Here is a 20,190-nt window from a genome sequence, read left to right on the forward strand (position 1 = left end):
TTTACAGCTTGTTATGCTACACATCTTTAACTTACCATAGTCTACCTTTAAGTAACTTTATACTTTTTTATATATAGTACATGAATAGTACTTCCATTTCTCTTCTATCAGCCTATGTGCTTTGTGTACTATATCTGTACCTACAGATGTGATAAATTCCACAATATACAGGTTTTTTATTTTTGCTTTAAATGCTCAATTATCTTTTTAAAATTAGTTTCATAGGTAGAATTTAATGATTCATCAGTTGCATATAACATTAAATTGAGTGTCCTCCTTAATGTTCATCACCCAGTTACCCCATCCCCCCACTCACCTCCCCTCCAGCAACCCTCTGAAAGTTTCCTAGAGTTCAGCATCTCTTATGGTTTGCCTGCCTCTCTGTTTTCATCTTATTTTTTCTTTCCCTTGCCCTATGTTCATCTGTTTTGTTTCTTAACTTCCACATATGAGTGAAATCATATGGTATTTGTTTTTCTCTGACGTATTTTCCTTAGCATAATATCCTCTAGTTCCGTCCGTGTTGTTGCAAATGGCAAGATTTTATTTATTTTGATGGCTGAGTAGTAGTCCATTGTATGTATATGTATATATACATATATACACACACACACACACACACATATATATATATATACACACCATATCATCTTTATCCATTCATCTGGGCTCTTTCCATATTTTCACTCTTGTGGACATTGCTGTTATGAACATTGGGGTGCAGATGCCCCTGCGAATCACTGTATTTGTATCCTTTGGATAAATACCAAGTAGTGCAATTGTTGAGTCATTGGATAGCTCTATTTTTAACTTTTTGAGGAATCTCCATACTGTTTTCCAGAGTGGCTACATGCTCAATTATCTTTTAAAAGAAATTGTAAATAAGGAAAAAAATATTTATATTGAAATACATATTTATCATTTGCAGTGCTCTTCATTCTGTTTCATAGATCAAGATTTCTGTCTGGTAGCATTTTCTCCTGCCCAACGACCCTCCTTTCCTTTTTCTTCTACTGCTGGTCTGCTGCTGATAAATTCTTCAGTTCTCATACATCTTTAAACTCTTTATTTTGTCTCTGTTTTAGAAAGATATTTTTGAAGAGTATAGAATTCCATGTTGACAGTGTTCTTTACACATTCTTAAAATATGCTGCCCCAGGGTCTTTTGGCTTGCCTTATTTTCAGACCTCTGCCATCATTCTGACATTTTGTTCCTTTCACATAGCGGGTCTTTTTTCTCTATCAGGTTTCCAGATTTTTTCTTCATTAGTTTTCATTTCTCTTTGCTAGTCTGAAGCAGTTTTATTATGGGCTTTAGTGTAGTTTTCTTCATGACTTTTTGTGTTTTGGAGTTCATTATGATTTTTTGATCTCTGGGTTTATAGTTTTTTATTAAATTTTAAAATCTGTCAGCCATTATTTTTTAAAAATATTTTTTCCATCCACTCTTCCTTTTCTTCTTCATCTGAAACACCAACTACTTGTGTGTTTGGCTGTTTGAAATTGTCCCATAGCTCACTGGTGATCTATTATTTTTTAAAATTGTTCTTTTTCCTGTGTTTTGTTTTGAATAGTTCTATTACCGTGTCCTCAAGTTCACTAATCCTCTTATCTGTAGTGTCTAACAAGTTCTTAATTCCATCTAATGTGTTTTTCTTTCAGTGAATTCAGTTTTCATCTCTGTAGGTTTGTGTGATGTCTCTTTTATATCTTGCAGGTACTCCTTAACATATTAAAGCTTTTTACCCTCTTACCTATATGGAATATATCTATAGTAGCTATATTAATGTATGTTCTACAAATTTTGTGTTCTTTCTCATTTCTGGATCTGTTACTATTGATTGATTGTTATCCTAATTATGAGTTGCATTTTCCTACATCTTTGCATGCCTGGTAATTTTTGATTGAATGGCAGATATTTTGAATTTTGGACAGTTGCATGCTGGCTTTTCTTTTTTTTTTTTTTGTATGCCTTTAAATATTTTTGAACATTTGGATGAAATTAAATTCAAGAACATTTTGATCCTTTCTAGATTTCTTTCTTTTTTTTTTTTTTTAAGATTTTATTTATTTATTCATGATAGTCACACAGAGAGAGACAGAGAGGCAGAGACACAGGCAGAGGGAGAAGCAGGCTCCATGCACCGGGAGCCCGATGTGGGATTCGATCCCGGGTCTCCAGGATCACGCCCCGGGCCAAAGGCAGGCGCCAAACCGCTGCGCCACCCAGGGATCCCTCTAGATTTATTTCTAAGCTTTGTTAGGGAAAGTAGAGCAGCCTTTAGTCTAGGGTTAATTTGATGCTATAACTAAGCCAATAACTTTTTGAATATTCATCCTGATGATTCATGTATTACAAGGTTTCTTAAACTATTCCAGTTCCATGTGTGCTCCAAGAAATGTTTTGCCTGCCCCATTCTGGTGGTTTTTTCCCCAGTCTCACACACATGCTCTGATCAGTACTTAACTGAAGACTCAAGGCAGGGCCATTGTACAGCTCTGAATATATCTCTGTATATGGTTCTTTCTTCTCTGGTTCTCTGCCTGTGAATTCTAGCCTCTTTGGCCTCCTCAAATTTTTAACTCTGTCTCCAAAACTCAGAGAGATTGCCAGGTCCTGGCAGGGTCTCCCTTCCTCTGCTGCAGCCTGGAGACTCTAGGCATTAAACCAGCATAATTGCAGGATTCATCTTAGTTGTTTCTCTTAAGGATCACGATCCTATGCTACCTGTTCTCCAGGGTTGGAAGACCATTTTTTCATGGGTTTCATGTTACTTACTTAAGGTAAAAGGTTCAATCTACTCCCATCACTAACTGAAACAGAAGATTGGCTTCTGTATTGTTTCATTTATTATCAGAATAAAGAAATTATTCACATAAGGCTGATGCCCTTTTCACAAGGATTAGTTAAATAATATACATTAAAATTACTTTCAAAATGGCAAAGTGTAAAGTGTAACATAGGTGTTTGTCACTCTTACTACCTATATATAGGTAGTTGTGGATGTTCTGTGTAGGAGTACAGCCTAAAAGGCCAAAAGATGAAGGTGTCGTTTCAGAAAAACTGCCTCTGCTTCCATACATATCAGTATGTCATGTTGCATATTTTTCTTGCTGTATTCATGCATTCATTAATTCAACTGACATTTATTAGACACTCATATGACAAGCACTGTTCTAGACATTGGAGATCTTTGACCTTGGAAGCTTATATTCTTTTGGTCTATTTTCTTCTTTGTGTATCTCAGCTATTTTAACTATTTATTTATTTATTTATTTGTTTTAGTGTAGCTGACACACAGTTACATTAGTTTCAGGTACACAAGATAGTGATTTGACAAATTTATACATCATGCTAGTTCATGTCCTACTTTTTTCTATCACTGTCTGGACACGTTTCTCATTGTGTCCCTGGACCTCTGTATGAATGCTCATCTCATTCTGCCTTCACCCTCTATATTTTCTTCCCGTAGTTCATCATTCATGCAGTATCTTATTCTTTGTTTCATCTAGTCCAGTTGTCATAATATTTTTGTCTTTCCTTTTTTTAAGATTTTATTTATTCATTTGAGAGAGAGAGAGAGAGAGAGAGAGAAGGAGCACAAGCAAGGGGAGAGGCAAGGGAGAGTCAGAGGGGGAGGGAGAAGCAGACTCCCCGCTGAGTTGGGAGCCCGACATGGGCTAGATCCCAGGACCTGGAGATCATAACCTGAGCGAAAGGCGACACTTAACCATCTGAGCCACCCAGGTACCCCTATTTCTGCCTTTCCATTACTAATCTTTTTTCTTTCTTTCTTTCTGGGTAAAAGCCAGAGCAAAAGAAAAGTTTTTGAAAAGCTTGTAAGGCTTTAAAAGATCTGTGCCCCCAGTTACCTCTTTGAACTTTTCAATTACTACTGACCTCTTGTTGATTTTCCTCCAGCAACTTTGGCCTCCTTGCCATTGTTATCTTTTGAAAACACCAGTCATGTCTGACCTCAGGGTCTTTGCATTTGCTATTCCTTCTGTCTTGATACTGTTCTTCATATATCCACATCTTTTCCCTCACTCACTTAAAGTCTTTGCTCAGTTGCCATCTTTTCAATGAGGCTTTTTCTGACCTCTCCCTATTTTAAAACATCGTATCTTCTATTACTGCCTTTCCTTTTCTCCATCCCTAACTTATTTTTCTTGGTAACACTTACTACCTTCTAAATTATGGAGCTGAACAAATATTTGTTTAATGAACAAGTCTCGTTGGTAAAGGACATTTTTATTTTGTTTCATGTATGTGTGTTTCATATTTTTTAAATGAATGGCTGAAGTATTTCATATTTTTTCTTTGAGATCCCTTAACTTACTTTTAGCTTATTAACATGTTTTTGCCCAAAAGGTATGTAGGCTTCATAAGATAAAAGGTTCTCCATCCTGAATCCATGTAAGAATTGGATGGCATTATAGTAGTAATAAATAATTCCATCCTTACAGATAACCAAAGAGGAAATGGCACTCCATTTAAATCCCATCTAGAAACCCAAGGATGATCCAAATGAAAAAAGAAAAAAAAATCCTTCCAAATAAAACATTCCTCTTTATTTTTTTTTAAGATTTTATTTATTTATTCATGAGAGACAGAGAGAGAGAGAGAGAAAGAGACAGAGACACAGGCAGAGGGAGAAGCAGGCTTCATGCAGGGAGCCCAATGAGGGACTCGATCCCGGGACTCCAGGATCAGGCCCTGGGCTGAAGGCAGCGCTAAACCGCTGAGCCACCCAGGCTGCCCATTCCTCTTATTCTTTAAAACAAAACAAAACAAACAAACAAAAAAATAAAAAATAAATTAAAAAACGAAAAACAAAAAACTAGATAAGTTACTACCATATTCAGAATTTTTTAAAAAAATTTAAACAACTCTCCTAGAAAATACTTTAAAATGAGACTGGGTAAAACTTCCTTACTAAAATGTGTGTGTGTGTGTGTGTGTGTGTGTGTGTACCCCACTCCCTTAATCATTTGAAAGTGTAATAAACCCTGAAAACCAAAAGATTTTGCTCAGTTTGCCAGACTCATTTGGTGGCAAAACCCAATCTGACCTGATGTGCAGTGATTTATAGTCTTTATTATTCCATTTGGTGAGTCTACCTTATATGTTCCACTGCAGAAATAGTAAGGTGTTTGATTATAGTGTGGGCTCCAGCAACCAAGGGCCTGTGGAATCTTTTAAAAGCCACCGTGCTAATGGAAAACTGGACTCTTTGTTATCGACTGCCTAACTTTTGGTGATGGTTGTTGCTGTTACTGCTTTTTCTCCAGCTTTGCAAACCTGGGTATACTTCATGTGACAAAGAAAAAAGTATTTGAAACACTGGAAGCACGAATGACAGAGGCATGTACGAAGGGCTACAATCCTGGCCTTTTGGTGCATCCGGATCTCGCCTATCTGCAAGCGGAAGGCGGAGGAGACCGGCAGCTTACAGGTGAGCCTCCTCTCCCCACTTCGGTCCCCTGAGGTCAGGCTCTCCTTTGCTCGTGTGTAGACCACACACTCTTCCGTATGTCCCAGACCGTACCTCAAGCTGCTACCCCACTTTCCCTGCTCAGAAACCTTTGATGGCATCCTGCTATTTTCTAGAATAAAATCTGTGCCTCCGTGGCCTAGTTTACCAAGCCCTCACTCAGTTTGGCCCCAGCCAGCTTTTCCAGCTTTACCTCCAATTGCACCATGTACCTCCTCTCCTCATCAGCTCCCTCTGAACACCTGATACATCTTCACACCTTTGTATGTGTCTTCCTCTACCTACCTAAAGCACGTACCCTGCCCTCTTCAGCCTGTCAAAACCAACTCATAATTCAACACTTAGTTCCTCTGTTTTAGTTTCCTGCCATTTTACCTCCTGCTATTCACCTTCTTAGAAGGAACCTCTTTGGTCTCTTCGTACTCTTCAGGCACATCATAAACTATTCTTTTTCTTGTAAAAATGCTAAGATTTTATGTTTTCCTGCTTTTATCTATATTTTTTTCTTTCAGCCCCAATCCTTGTCCTACCCACCTGTGCCATTGCTGCTTTTACATGTTGTCCATTAGTCTGGTCACCCTGTTGTCATCCGATACTCAGGCGACCCCAAACCAATCACTGTTATTTCACTAAACACATTCTGACATCCAGACTCAAAACCTTCACATCAACTTTGAATCCTCCTCCTTGCTTATGCTGTATCTCCAGTCTGTAGCTCCACTCTTCTGTCCTCTTTCTAGCAAGTTCCACTGCCCACTCTGTTTTTCTTGCTCTGCTGCTATCCATCTCCACCTCTGAACCAGTTTGCACCCTGTGGCCAGATGAATCTTTCAAAAGCCCCTGCCACACCACTGCTCAGTATCTCCCTGCTGCCTACAAAATCCAAATTCGGTAAGCTGGCATTTTAGGCCTTTCAAGACCTGGCCCCATGTGCATTTCCAATGCTCTTTCCTACTACACCCCTTCACATCAAACTGAATTATTCCGTAGAAGCACCAGGAATTCTCACTTCCTCACCTTGGCATATTCTTTCTGTTTTTGCTGTTCCCTCTTCCTGGAATGCCTTTATGTACCGCTTTCATAAATTCAAGTTGTACCAGCCCTTCAAGATATAGAGCATATGTCTCTTCTGCTCCAAAGCCTCTGGGTTCTTCCCTCCTTTGTAATTCCATCTCTCTTCACTTGTAGCTCTTTAACAGTACTCACCACCTTTGGTGACACTATGAGTTAAATACAGCTAGATCCATCAGCACGAAGCTCCATCAGGAGGCGAGGAAGGAGTCTGATGCAATGGAGCTACTCAGTTTCTCCAGAAGCACTTTTTGAGTACTTCCTATGTGCCAGGCACTGTGCGAGGCATGGTGAAAGGAACATGGTCCCTGTGCTAGGGAGCTTTTGGAATACTTATTTTCACATTTCACAATACAGCTGATGCCTAATCAGCTTATTGTGGCATCACATCTTTTGTGGCTTCAGCTGTAATGTCTTGTAGGGAGAAAAAGGAGAATTCAGGAGAAGATAAGAAAGGAGAGAGCCAGTGGAGGACAGTTTTCACTATTTCACTATATTCACAGAAAATACAGGGAGGGCTTCTCTGGATACCTTTAATTTGGATGACATACATGAAACCATTTTTAAAATTTTATTAGCAATACAAATAATTTCAAAAGAAAAAAACAGGTTTTTATTTTCAATTTATATTCTTTATTTGGGCATTATAAAGACATCTTATTAAAACATTCATGCTTTACTCTTTCCCTGGGCACGAATGCGCTGTGCTGTATGGTCCCAGATCGGGAAAAGGAGATCATCCGCCAGGCAGCTCTTCAGCAGACAAAGGAGATGGACCTCAGTGTGGTGCGGCTCATGTTTACAGCTTTTCTTCCAGATAGCACCGGCAGCTTCACAAGGCGCCTGGAACCCGTAGTGTCAGATGCCATCTACGACAGCAGTGAGTCCTTGACTTCTAATTGGAGGCAGCTTGGTATAGTGTCAAGTACAGACTTTCAACCCAGCCCTGGCAGTTACTTACTAGCTCAGAGTCCCAGGGCAAGTAACTAAATCATTTGGAGCCTCACATTTGTCATCTACAAATGGGAATACTAAAATCTAGCTGGAAAAGTTGACGTCTAGATTAAAAGTGAATGTTATGAGGTGAGCAATAAATGTGGTTCTCCTTCCTCAAATGTGCATGCTAGTCTTTCACATGCCATTTGATGATGGCAAATCTTTTATTATTTATGAATTTTTTGCCATGAGGATATATTATTAGTGTTCCTAGAAAAACACTTCAATATTTTTTGTTGAGGCTCTAAAGAGATGTTAATAAAAACAACTATTATTCTCATCCATCTTTGTACTTGCATGTTCTAGCTTTTAACAAGATAAGAACTACATGTTAACCAAATGAGTAGTGTGAACAGCATGTGACTTCAAAATTCTATTTCAGTCTGTAGTTCCTAGAACTTTTTAAGAGTTTTACCATGGTCTTCAACCTTTACCATGCACACTTCTTGTTTGGTATGCATGGGATTTATTAAACAAATCAAAGAAGCCTGCAAGTGTGGTACTTAGGCTCACTGAAAGTTTATAGAGTTTGGTCTAAGTAGAAAACTCCATGCCCCAAGTACAACAACTGGCCAATTTCTTTAATTTAAACAAGTTTGAAGGGAAGTGAAAGAGTTATAAAATGATGTAGACTTGTATACTAAAGATCACCTTAAAATGCAGCTGTGGGAGGAAAAAAAAAAAAAAGGAAGCTTTATACTATTACCACAAGAAACTTTTGCCCCAACCACACAGAATTCTAATTTAGTCTGGGGAAAAGAACTATAACCTCTGCCTTTTTCTTTTCTGTAAAATAAGAATGTATGAGTAGCTTAAGAAAATTGTATTTTTTCTAAATTTTGAAGACTCTTGTAAACAGCCTATCGGTAACATGGAAATAATTGAAGGTCTTGACCTACATGAAATTCCACAAATCCATTGGCTTGGTACTTCCTGAAACATCAGAAAAGTTCTTTCTCTTTCTGTATGAATCTTTCTTACTGTCTTAGTGGGAGACACAAATACTGTTCCTTTCTGCCTAGTCTGTTTGGGTAGTAATGAATGATCCATGTTCAAGAAGTGAGGACTTCTGAGGACTTCCAGAAGCTTTTTTATTTGTATCCTTGTTAAAGCAATGTAAGTGAAGACATCAGTTTATTTCTTTAATTAAAGTATAATTAACATAACAGTATCATATTCCTTTTACACATAGAACATATTGATTTGACAGTTTTATACATTGCTCAATGCTCACCACGATAAACTATTTGAACTTTGTTTTGGTTAATGTGTGCTAAGGGCCGGGTTTCCCATAAGAGATTGACTTATGAAGCTGAGAATAAATTGTGATGTTGTTGTTTTTCTCCTGTGATCAGAAGCCCCCAATGCGTCCAACTTGAAAATTGTAAGAATGGACAGGACAGCTGGATGCGTAACAGGAGGGGAAGAAATTTATCTTCTCTGTGACAAGGTTCAGAAAGGTAAATATATGCTCCCATCTCAAGATGTGGAATGTAATTCTGAGTGTGTCTGTAAGTCACTTTTTGGCAGTAGATTCAGTAATATCCCTTTTCTACATGGAACTCTTTTAGAAAATGTACACATTTCACCTCTTCCAAGTGTGTCTGTGGGTTTTTTTTAAGCTAATTAATTTTAAAACGAAATAAAAAAAAATAGTGATCATTGTAATCAGTGACATTTTAATATTTCTGTACTTTAAACTTTGGCATCTGAACTTAGTTAAACTAAAATAAATGAGTAATAGCCCATGTTTCACACACACATGCCACACAGAATAAATAATATTTTATATAGTATAAAATTGTTAATTTAATTTATCTTATAAGGCTTTATTGCAACACTGAGAGGGCTTCTCCAAAACTTTCATGTGACACTCTGATGTCAATTAAGAAAAAGAGAATAAGGACTATGGGGAAATTCTCAGAGCATATTTCTCATAATTTTCACTTTCAGAAGAGGTTCTTGGCATTTACCTTTCATTAGCAATGGTACAAGATTTATAAATAAGCAAAAGCTGAAAGCGATTGTAGTATTTTCTCAAACAGCTCATTTTTAAAATACAGTAATAGAATAGTATAATAAAGTTCTACTCACGACAAAGTGGTGAGCGTTTTCAAAGTAAAGAATGCATAACTGAAAATATAGCTACTAAATAAAAGAATGATGGCTTAAAAAAAAAAAAAAGAAAGAACATTATCATTTGAGGAAAATGGCCCGAGATTAAAAAGTCAGAAAAAGATGGGATCATATTTTAAGGTAAAGGTATATGTATCTTTATCCAAAAAAAGTTTCCACTGTCTCTGCATAATCTGGTATCAGCCTTCTTTTAACCCATTCTATCCAGTAATATGTGTACATTCAATGAGTAAACACAATCTGAGTACCTTTGCTTATGAATGTGATTCTTAATCATCATCATTACATTGGAATGGCTCATTAAGAAAAATCTTGTACCTGGGATCCCTGGGTGGCGCAGCGGTTTAGCGCCTGCCTTTGGCCCCGGGCGCGATCCTGGAGACCTGGGATCGAATCCCACGTCAGGCTCCCGGTGCATGGAGCCTGCTTCTCCCTCTGCCTGTGTCTCTGCCTCTCTCTCTCTCTGTGTGTGACTATCATAAATAAATAAAAATTAAAAAAAAAAAAAAGAAAAATCTTGTACCTGGCTTGAAGAGTCTGAATAACTAGGTCCAGTTTAGTCCTACCTGAAGGCAAAGGAATTGACCAGGAGCTAATGAGATGTTTTATCTAACCCTAATATTCCTAAAATTCTATTTATTTATTTATTTTTTAAAGATTTTATTTATTTATTCATGAGAGACACAGAGAGAGAGAGAGAGAGAGAGAGAGAGAGAGGCAGGGACACAGGCAGAGGGAGAAGCAGGCTCCATGCGGGGAGTCCGATGTGGGACTCGATCCCGGTGCTCCAGGATCACGCCCAGGCTAAAGGCGGCGCTAAACCGCTGAGCCACCTGGGCTGCCTGTAAATTCTATTTAAATAGAAATATGAACTTAGTTTTCATAAGTCAATAGTGCAGTCCTTCCTATAAAAATGAGAAGTGAAGCCAGGGAGATGCCAATCTGAGTTATATTATGATATTTCTGCAGAAGTAGAATCCATGACAGAAGTGTAAAATTTAGGCATTCTAATCTCATCCAAAGGAACTTGACTGATACAATATTTTTAACAACTTGTCAGTATGGACTGAAAAAGTATCATAGGGAAGCAGCATAGAATATGTTTATGAGCCTGGAATCTGTGTTCAAATTCTGACTTCTCCATTTACTAGCTATTCAACTTTGGATAAGTCACTTAACCTCCATGGACTACAGTTTCTCTTCCGCAAAATGAAGATATTAATAGTATACCTGCATTGCAGTTATTGTGAAGATGAAATCAGTTAATGTGTACATATAAATCACTTAAAATAGTGCCTGCCATATAGTATACTTTACTAAGTATACTTAACTTTAACTTCATATAAGTTAAATATTATTATGTAGATCCATATGGAGTTTGAACCACCTTTGGGGATTATAATACTCCTCAGTATCCTTCATATTTCTCAGGAGTGAATTGGGCTAGTGATGGAAAGTGGGAAGGTCAAAAAGACTAAGTAAGAGAAAAGGCAGATTGAAGAGGTAAATCTAGTATTCTTTGAATGTAAATGAAACTCAAGATCCATTAGTGTGGTAACAAAAAAATTCAGTAATTTGTGAACATTTTAAAAGGTTTTAAAAGTATCTTTCATATTAATTGTTTTTTTTAAGTTTAAATACATAGTAGGTAGAATCTGGAAACAGCAGGCTTATAAATATTATTTCTCCATGTGAAATTATATACCTAAATGTGATTGTTTGCAGATGACATCCAGATTCGATTTTATGAAGAGGAAGAAAATGGTGGGATCTGGGAAGGATTTGGGGATTTTTCCCCCACAGATGTTCATAGACAAGTAAGTGGATTATGGTGATGGTGATGATTTTTCATTTTCTGTCCTGTTGAAGTTCAGTGCTTAATTTCCATGTACAAAAAAGAAAAAAAAATCATAAATATTTATTTAATTTGCATAAAAGGATACTATTTTTAAGACTCTTGAAGGTTTTCCAGAAAAGTTATCTACCATAGAATTATGAGCAAGGCCTTAGACCACTGGCTCTGAGACCTTGTCAAGACATTTCATTTGGGTGTTTGATCACCTAACCATTAGGCAATGGCCCTTGGATCCTTTAGTGGAACTATTTTAAGTATTTGCATTAGTCTGTTCAGACTGCCATAACAAAATGCCATCGACTGGGTGTATTAAGCAACGGAAATTTATTTCATCACAGTTCTGGAGGCTAGAAGTCCCAGATCAAGGCCCGACAGGGTCGGTTCCTGGTGAGAGCTTTCTTCTCCTGGCATGCAGACAGCCACCTTCTGGCTGTGTCCCCACATGGCAGAGAGAAGAGAGTAAGTAAGCTCTTGGTGTCTCTTCCTATAAGAACACTAAAATCTTGTCCAGTCACAACCCTACCCTCATGACCTCATTTAACCTTAATTACTTCCATAAAAGCTCTTTCTCCAGATATAGCCACACTAAGGGTTAGGGCTTCAGCATATGAATTTTGAGGGGACACAGCTGGTGCATTAAGTGTTCACCAGAGTAATTATGATGAGATCTCTTAATGAGATGTTCTAATGAAAAGCACTGAAAGGAAGAGTCTGCTACTTGAGGCTGATATCCTCATAATCAATCAAGAGTTCCCAGTGACAACTGAGTATATGACTAAGAAATGAAAATGCTGTATCCCATCTTAATCACTCTGAGTGATTGAGAAATACTATTTCCACTCCCCAAAGTTGGAAGCAATCCAAATGTACATCAGGAAGTGGCCAATTAAATAATGGTGTATTGTGTGACGGAGTATTATGCACTTATTAAAGAGAATGAGTAATCTATGAACTAATATGGAAAAAATCTCAGAAGTATAACATTAAATTTTTTTAAAGATATAAAACAAAGTGGATATAAAAAAGATAGAATGTTCATGTTTGCATATGCATAAAGAAATTTTGGGAGAATACAAAAGGAATTAATAAGGTGTCGTGTTTCCCTCTGGGAGCAGGCTCACAGTAGAAATTGCCTGGATTGGAGTGCTAGGGGTGGCAAGGAGAATTTTCAGTGAATGCCATTGTGTCACAATGTATGAGTATAGAATTCTGGGTTTGTAACTTTCTCTAGGTTGCTGTATTTTTTAGTAAATATGTCTAAACATTGGGCATAAAGAATACATTTAATGAGTAGCATTGCTGGGGGGAAAAAGTGGGCCTACCCCAACATTTGGATCTTTGTATCCTGCAGTTTGCCATTGTCTTCAAAACGCCAAAGTATAAAGATGTCAACATCACAAAACCAGCCTCTGTGTTCGTCCAGCTTCGGAGGAAATCTGATTTGGAAACTAGTGAACCCAAACCTTTTCTCTACTACCCTGAAATCAAAGGTAACTTGGTTGCTTACATACTTCTGCTTGTTCCCATTAAAGGACAAAGCTGATTAGAAAAGATCTGTTAGCCACTTCCTTTGAATGACTTCCTAGGAATTGGCCCCTGGACCCATGGTACTTATTTTTAGGGAAGAGAGAAGTGATATACTATTTTGGGGTTCATGGAATTAAGTCCAGCCTTTCAAAACAATGCTATTTTTTTTTTTTTTTTTTTTTTACCAAACTTGTATGAGATTTAGATATTTGAGAATTGGTCTTTGAATCTGAGAGTCTGTCATTTGTTGAGGATCTTGGGGTTCAGGCAGCTGAGATGGAATGATAGCTTCCTATTCAGGAGAATCAGCCATTCCATCAACTGGCCTCAGGCAATAGAACAGGAGACTCAGCCACCATGCAGTGTGGAACCATAAAAATGAATGAAGCACCAATCTTTTCCTCACAAAAGATACCCCAAGAAGGGGAAAGAATAGTCTCCATGCATAGTTATAATGTGAATTATGATTTTGATAAGCTCCAAAGAGAAGCATCCACAAACACATATGAGACTGCTGAGGACTGTTGATTTGAAAGAAGCCATGAAGAAGTCAGTTTCTTCAAGGTCCTTCAGCCCAGGTGGGGGTAAGGGGGGCCAGTGTATTTCAGTAGTTGTGTGAGAAACAAGGAAGGAAAAGGGTTTCCTGGGCTTAGTGGACTAGAGGAGCCAAACAATTAGTGTTTGTTCAGAAAGAAGTGAGCCTTGTGAGCACCAGAATGGACCACTGAAGGCCAGGGCCAGGCTCAGAAGTACTGTGATTGGCAGCTGAGAGCTCTGATTGACTCTGGAGAGGGTAATGACCAGGCCTGTTTGGATTTGGAATGTTGGCTCTGACTTCCTTCTGTGGACACTGAGACCATCTGGGCAGCAGATAAGGAGTACAAGTCCAACAGACAAGTCCAAAGAGTAATGCAAGAGTCCACGTGAGAAATGGTGAGGTTCATAAAGATATTAGTGCAAAGAATGAAAGGAGAAGGTGGTGTCAAGAAGACCCAGATGCTGGTTGAGGTAGGAGGTGAAGGAAAAATTGGGGAATCATAGATGGTTTGAGGAATCCCGGCCTAGGACAATTGTTATGTGGTTGAGTTGATGAAACAATCAAGGGAGCAAAAAAGTAGGTTTGAGTAGGCAAAGAAGGACCTCAATTTAAAATATGTTGCATTTTAGGTTCCTCTGGCAAATTCCTAACAAGCCAATCAAAAGATAGGACTGGAAATCCAGAGGGCAGGGTGGGAAATTCAGCATTGAGAATCCTCTCAGAATGAGTGTGATAGACTCCTAAATGAGATAATTGTTCAAAGATATTTCTTAACCTAGATCCAGTGACTCCCAAGGAGGGGCGGGGGTCTTTAAAGTTAAGAAATGGACTTTGATATAATCAGCTTTCCTTATAATCCTATTTTGTATTTTACATATACAACTATGATTCTGAGAAGAGATCCATAGACTTCGCAGGACTGAAAAAGGAGTCCTAGCACAAACAAAATCAGAAATCCCTGGATTAGAGGGAGGTCACAGGGGGAGGTCAATGAAATGATTATTACAGGGCACATCCTGACTGGCATCTGAAGCCACAAAGGTGCCATAGTGATGATCCACGTGGGTGTTGGATCCTGTGATAAAAACATGTGATGCGTATTCCTTGAAGAGAGGTGCTTTTCCTAGAATTTGTGTTGTGGCAGAGGCATTTAGAAGATAATTCCATGAGTTCTTGTTTCTTTTCAAAGGTTATGACCTGTCCACTGATGGACCCAATTGATAGTGCATTCCATTACCATGGTGTGAAAACATTGTCAACAGAAGAGCCTTTTTTTCCCCCATCCACATAAAATCTCATGCAAAATCCCAGGACATTTGCCTGATGGCCTCTGGTTAAAGTGGAAGTGGGGAGCCAACCCATTCAGCCTTCCCAGAAGCCCATCTACCCTTATTTCTCCACCCAGCAACAGCCCGAGGTCTTCCAGATGCTGCAGATGAAAATCACTGCTTTCAATTAAACACTCTTCTTTAATAGATACAGAAGAGAAATATGGCTAATTTGGGGGGACTTTCTGAGGGAAAAAATAGATTTCTTCTCCTAAAATATGTCTTAACATAATGTCAGTTCTTCTCAACACAGAGGATTATATTTTAAAAGGATACCAAGATTATCTACACATGTATGAGCCTAGAAACTTACAAAGCTGAGCTTGGTTTCTAGGCTGCCTGTCTACCTTTTCCAGTAGTATCTGTTCATCAAAAGAGTAAGATGCAGCAGGGGCATGTTCAGACATTCATCCATAATAGGATTTATCAGATGTTGGGGTTAAAGAATGGGGTCTCCTGAAAGTTCAAAATCCCCACCTGCATGCTTCAAACACTTTCAGACTGTCATTGACTAAAAGCTCCATGTAATACAAACAAATAAGATGAACCATCTGGAAAAATAAAGAATTAGAAGTTGAGCTCCACAGAAAGAATGGCCAAAATACATTGTGATAAGTAGTGTGAGACTAGAAATGTTTTATTGAAGGTAACAAATTACCTTAGTAAGTAAAACTGTCTGGATTATAAAATCCCAAGATGAAATAATCACAAAGAGCAATTATCACACTAGGCATATGACTGGTCAGAAAAGTAGCAGGCCATTTAATATAAGAGTGAGTGTATGAAAGTGAATCCAAACTATACAACCCAGGGAATCATAGTATACATTTTTTAGAAGTTATTAGACACACCTTTCACTGCTCCAGCACCTGCAGTCCCTCCCTATGTCATTACCTAATTTTGTATTATTCATCATTTTTATCAATATGTAAAATTGTCTTATCTATTTTTTTTTCTTATCTATTAATTTATATATCTATTGTCTTCTTCCATCTCCAATAGGAAAAATTTTCTTTAAGTCACAGATTTGGTCTTTCATGTTCATTGCTGCATTTCCAACATCTAGAACAAAATAAATCATATATATATATTTTTTTTTTTTAAGTAGGCTCTACGCCCATGTGGGGCTTGAATTTACGATGCTGAGATCAAGAGATATGTGTGTGCTCTACTGACTGTTCCAGCCAGGCACCCCTTAATATATGTCATATGGTAGATGCTGAGATATATCTGAAAGCTGACTTATTTTTTTAAGGTTTTTATTTTAATTACAGTAGTTAACATGCAGTGTAATATTAGTTTCAGGTGTACGATGTAGTGATTCAACACTTCCATACATCACCCAGTGCTCATCACAGCAAGTGCTCTCCTTAATCCCCATCATCTATTTCATCATCACCCCAACATACCTCCCCTCTGGTAACCATCAGTTTGTTCTCTGTAATTAAAAGTCTGTTTCTTGATTTATTTCTCTCTCTCTTTACTTTTTCTTTGCTTGTTTGTTTTGTTAAATTCCACATGAGTGAAATCATATAATCGTATATTTGTCTCTCTCTGACTGACTTATATCGTATAGCATAATGCTCTCTAGCTCCATCCATGTTGTTGCAGAAGGCAAGATTTCATTCTTATTTATGGCTGAATAATATTCCATTTTATATATGTGTGTATTATCACACACACACACACACCATCTTTATCCATTCATTAATCAATGGACACTTGGACTGCTTCCATATCCTGGCTCTTGTAAATATGAAAGGTGACTTACTGATTGACTGACCAAGTTGCCATCCTCATCCAAGTTGGGCTGGCTAGTAACTTCTTGGGTGCCATCAAGGAGGACATCAAGCAAAGAAATATAACATATTCCTTTTTATTTTATAGCCAGCCCAGAACTCTGCACCCTGTATGGTTATTGACATTATACCTCATACAAACTTCATGAAGATGGTTGGGTTCAGGGAAGACAATTAAAATAATGAGAGAGGGATGATTGAAAAGGGAAGAAGAGAGTTGAGGAACTGCTGTGTGTAAGCAAAAAAGACCATGTGATTTTTCAGTCTGAAAAGACAAAGATTCAGAAGAAATGTAATCATAATATTTAAATTATGAAAGGAATGCAGACATCTTTACTAGAATACTTAGAACCTGGAAATGAGAATGAAGTCCTTTTAAGGCATACACATAGCAAAAAGGGGTAAAAACTGAAAGTGCATCTAGATAATAGTTTGTGAACTAAACTATTATCATAATCACCAGTTATTAAAAGAAACAGAGGAACCCCTTGGTGGCTCAGTGAGTTAGGTGTCCGACTCTTGGTTGCGATTCAGGTGGTGATCTTGCGATCATGGGATCAAGCCCCACATGGTGCACTACACTGGGCATGGAGTCGGCATCACATTCTCTCTCCATCTCCCTCCTGCTCACCCTCTCTATCTTTTAAGTAAATGAATAAAATCTTTAAAGTGAGGGGTGGACAGGGTGTGGGGGGAGGGAAGCAGAGATATTTTGGGGCATTTCCCAAAGAATGGCAGCCTAATATAATGGAAAGCTGACTAGACTTTGGATCTGCTCCTCACCATGCCCTGACCTCTGACAAGTCCCTTAATCATCCTAGCTTCTATTTCCTCTTATGTAAAAGGAGGGCTTATAGTAAGTGACCACTTTGGTCCCTTCTAGAATAGATTGATGTTTCATAGTACAACCCATGGTGCCACTGTCAAAGGCAGACCACAAAGATAAATGAATACAATGGGAAAATGTCCATGGTCACTTCTGGGGAAATTTAGACTGCAGATTCTTTTATTTAAAAATTTGTGAGAATGAAATTTTCTGTATCAGTTTCTTGACATTGAAATCTTAATGAATATAGGATAGTTGGTATTTTTTAAGTCGACTCAAAAATTCCCATTTTATAGTGAACATCTGTTTTCTAAGTCCAAAGGAGTAAGCAGCAAATACCAAATGCTTTGCTAGAAAATATGTCAGTAGATAACATTTATCCCTGAAGATGAATGAAGTTGTCTGCTTCCCTCTTGTATTTCATATTTCTAATGAACTAATATTCTATGTGAGATCAACAGTTTATAGGATGAGTAATAAGTATGACTATTAGTTGGTTATAGTCAATGGATGGAAAAATTTTATAAATCAGTCCAAAACCTTTGATAAGGACATTTAAAGTTTCTCCACTTTGAGGCCAACCCTTTCTAGTGGAAGCACTTTCTCTTCAAGTTGACCTACATTGGCTTTCTTCCTAACACGTCTGGATACAATCCATTTTTAAACGATTATTTTATGGGTGTTTCTCTGTATCCTACTCTTCCATTCTTCAGTCTTCCAGCTGCACTGAGGTGACTGTGAGGTAATCAGTAGGAGAAATCTCTTGAGCCCTGAGATGACTGGAACAATGACAGATTTAGAAGTAAGTGAAGATCTTTCTGAACATAAACAATGGCCAGAATCAACATTGAAGAATCAGAAATAGGACAATTATTAGGTATCAGCCTGCAGATTGAAAAAAAAGAACACCACGTTGGCTATTTATTTAAACAAAAACCTTCCATCACCCTTCTAGCCCAAAAGAGAAAAGGGAGTAAAAAAAAAAAAAAAAAGATATGGTAGGAAGATCAGAAAAGAGAAAGAAACAGAAACAGAAAGAAGAAACAATAACACAATAATGGACCACAAAGGCAGTGGGGCTGGTGAGAACAACAGATAGTGAAAAGCAAAAGAAAAACAGCAACTACAGGAATGAGGGACAACAGTCTAGCTAGTGTCGAGACCTGGAGAGTCAAAAATCTCAGAGAGCATCACTGTATTTTAGTCATGTAGTGGTCTTAGACTTTCCTGGAGTCTCATCAGTTACCAGTGACTACCAATCCCTCTTTCATTGTATTTCTGGGGTTTGCCCACTTGTATTGTCATGGTGTTGCCCAGTAAGGAACAGCCCCCATCTCTTTAGTCTGTGCTGTCTCTGCCTCTCACTTTGACTCTTTATTTTGTCCTATGCACCAGTGACAGAGGAGGCTTCCTAAAATACCACCCAGTACACATCTTCCCCTAGTTCAGAAACACACAGTGGCTCTCCTGCTTGTAAATCCCTTAGTTTACAATCCAGAAGCTCTACAGTGTGGTCTCAATCAGCCCCATTTCTCAGGCATTTTTCATGCTAAACTTTAACTTCAGCTGGACCGATCCACTGCAGCTCTCAGAAGCACACAACTTGCATCTATCCTTCATTATTTTCCCTCTAGATCTCATTTCCAGAAAATCCTCCCATTGCCCTCCCCTGATACAGAGTTGATTCTGGGAAGCCTTACCTGAATTTTCTAGCCCACAGAGACTTTCCTAAAAGTCCCTCTTTAAACTCCTGGAAAAATTGATGTGCACCATCAATTAAGCATACATAGCATTATGGTGCTATCTCTCCAAGTCTTTCCTCCACAACCTTAAAATTATATTGGAGGGTTCTTGACAGCAAAGACATTATTTCTACTTCTCTTTCTCCCTAGCACTTAGCTCATGTAGATGCATTATAAATGTTAGTCGGTTGGTAATCGTGTGTGTATGACCAAATGAAAATGCTCAATATTGTTTTTCTTATTCCGGTAGCTTCAGTATCTTAACCTTTGAAGGGAAATCTAGTCTTTCACTATTTTGAATGACATTGTGGACTTCAGAAACTGTTGTGGAGAGGATTTGGGTGTGTACTGTTCTGTGGTCTCTGAGGCAGGTTCTTAGTCTTCAAATCCATTGGAATAAATATAATGCTTCTTGAAATTTGGCATCTCTTCCTCCTTGGGTGATTTCTGTTTCCCTTTAAGATGTTTAAAAATACCATCAGAATCAATATTCTTTCTGTGGCTAGTAGTGGAATGGAATCAGTCTTTTCTCCTCTGGTTTCTCTTCCTTTAAATACAGATAAAGAGGAAGTGCAGAGGAAACGGCAGAAGCTCATGCCTAATTTCTCAGATAGTTTCGGTGGCGGTAGTGGAGCAGGAGCTGGAGGCGGAGGCATGTTTGGCAGCGGTGGTGGAGGAGGCGGTGCTGGAAGTACGGGTCCAGGTATGAATTAAAGCTGCTCTTTCTAGAGCTTTTCACATTGGAGAGGGTAGAATTTTCCTTTCCTAGATTTCCCAGACCGTCTGCAGGTTGAGCGGCTGTGACATATTAAATTAACTAAAATTTCCCAACAGAGAAATGCATGTTCATTTTGCAGTACATAGATAACACCAGAAA

The 20,190-nt window shown here is 38.1% G+C and overlaps 1 protein-coding gene across 5 annotated transcripts in view; it reads left to right on the forward strand.

Annotated features, from left to right (window-relative positions):
- The window catches only part of NFKB1 (nuclear factor kappa B subunit 1), a 119,158-nt gene that overhangs the window by 73,552 nt on the left and 25,416 nt on the right, over positions 1-20,190 (forward strand). For all 5 annotated transcript variants that reach the window (XM_077882143.1, XM_077882145.1, XM_077882142.1 and 2 more), the window contains 6 exons: positions 5,293-5,456; positions 7,288-7,446; positions 8,918-9,022; positions 11,424-11,515; positions 12,905-13,043; positions 19,873-20,016. In XM_077882143.1, the coding sequence (XP_077738269.1) occupies positions 5,293-5,456; positions 7,288-7,446; positions 8,918-9,022; positions 11,424-11,515; positions 12,905-13,043; positions 19,873-20,016 (803 nt within the window). The remainder of the gene's footprint in view (positions 1-5,292; positions 5,457-7,287; positions 7,447-8,917; positions 9,023-11,423; positions 11,516-12,904; positions 13,044-19,872; positions 20,017-20,190) is intronic.

This window comes from Canis aureus, chromosome 33, assembly GCF_053574225.1.
Source record: "Canis aureus isolate CA01 chromosome 33, VMU_Caureus_v.1.0, whole genome shotgun sequence".
Lineage (NCBI taxonomy): Eukaryota > Metazoa > Chordata > Mammalia > Carnivora > Canidae > Canis > Canis aureus.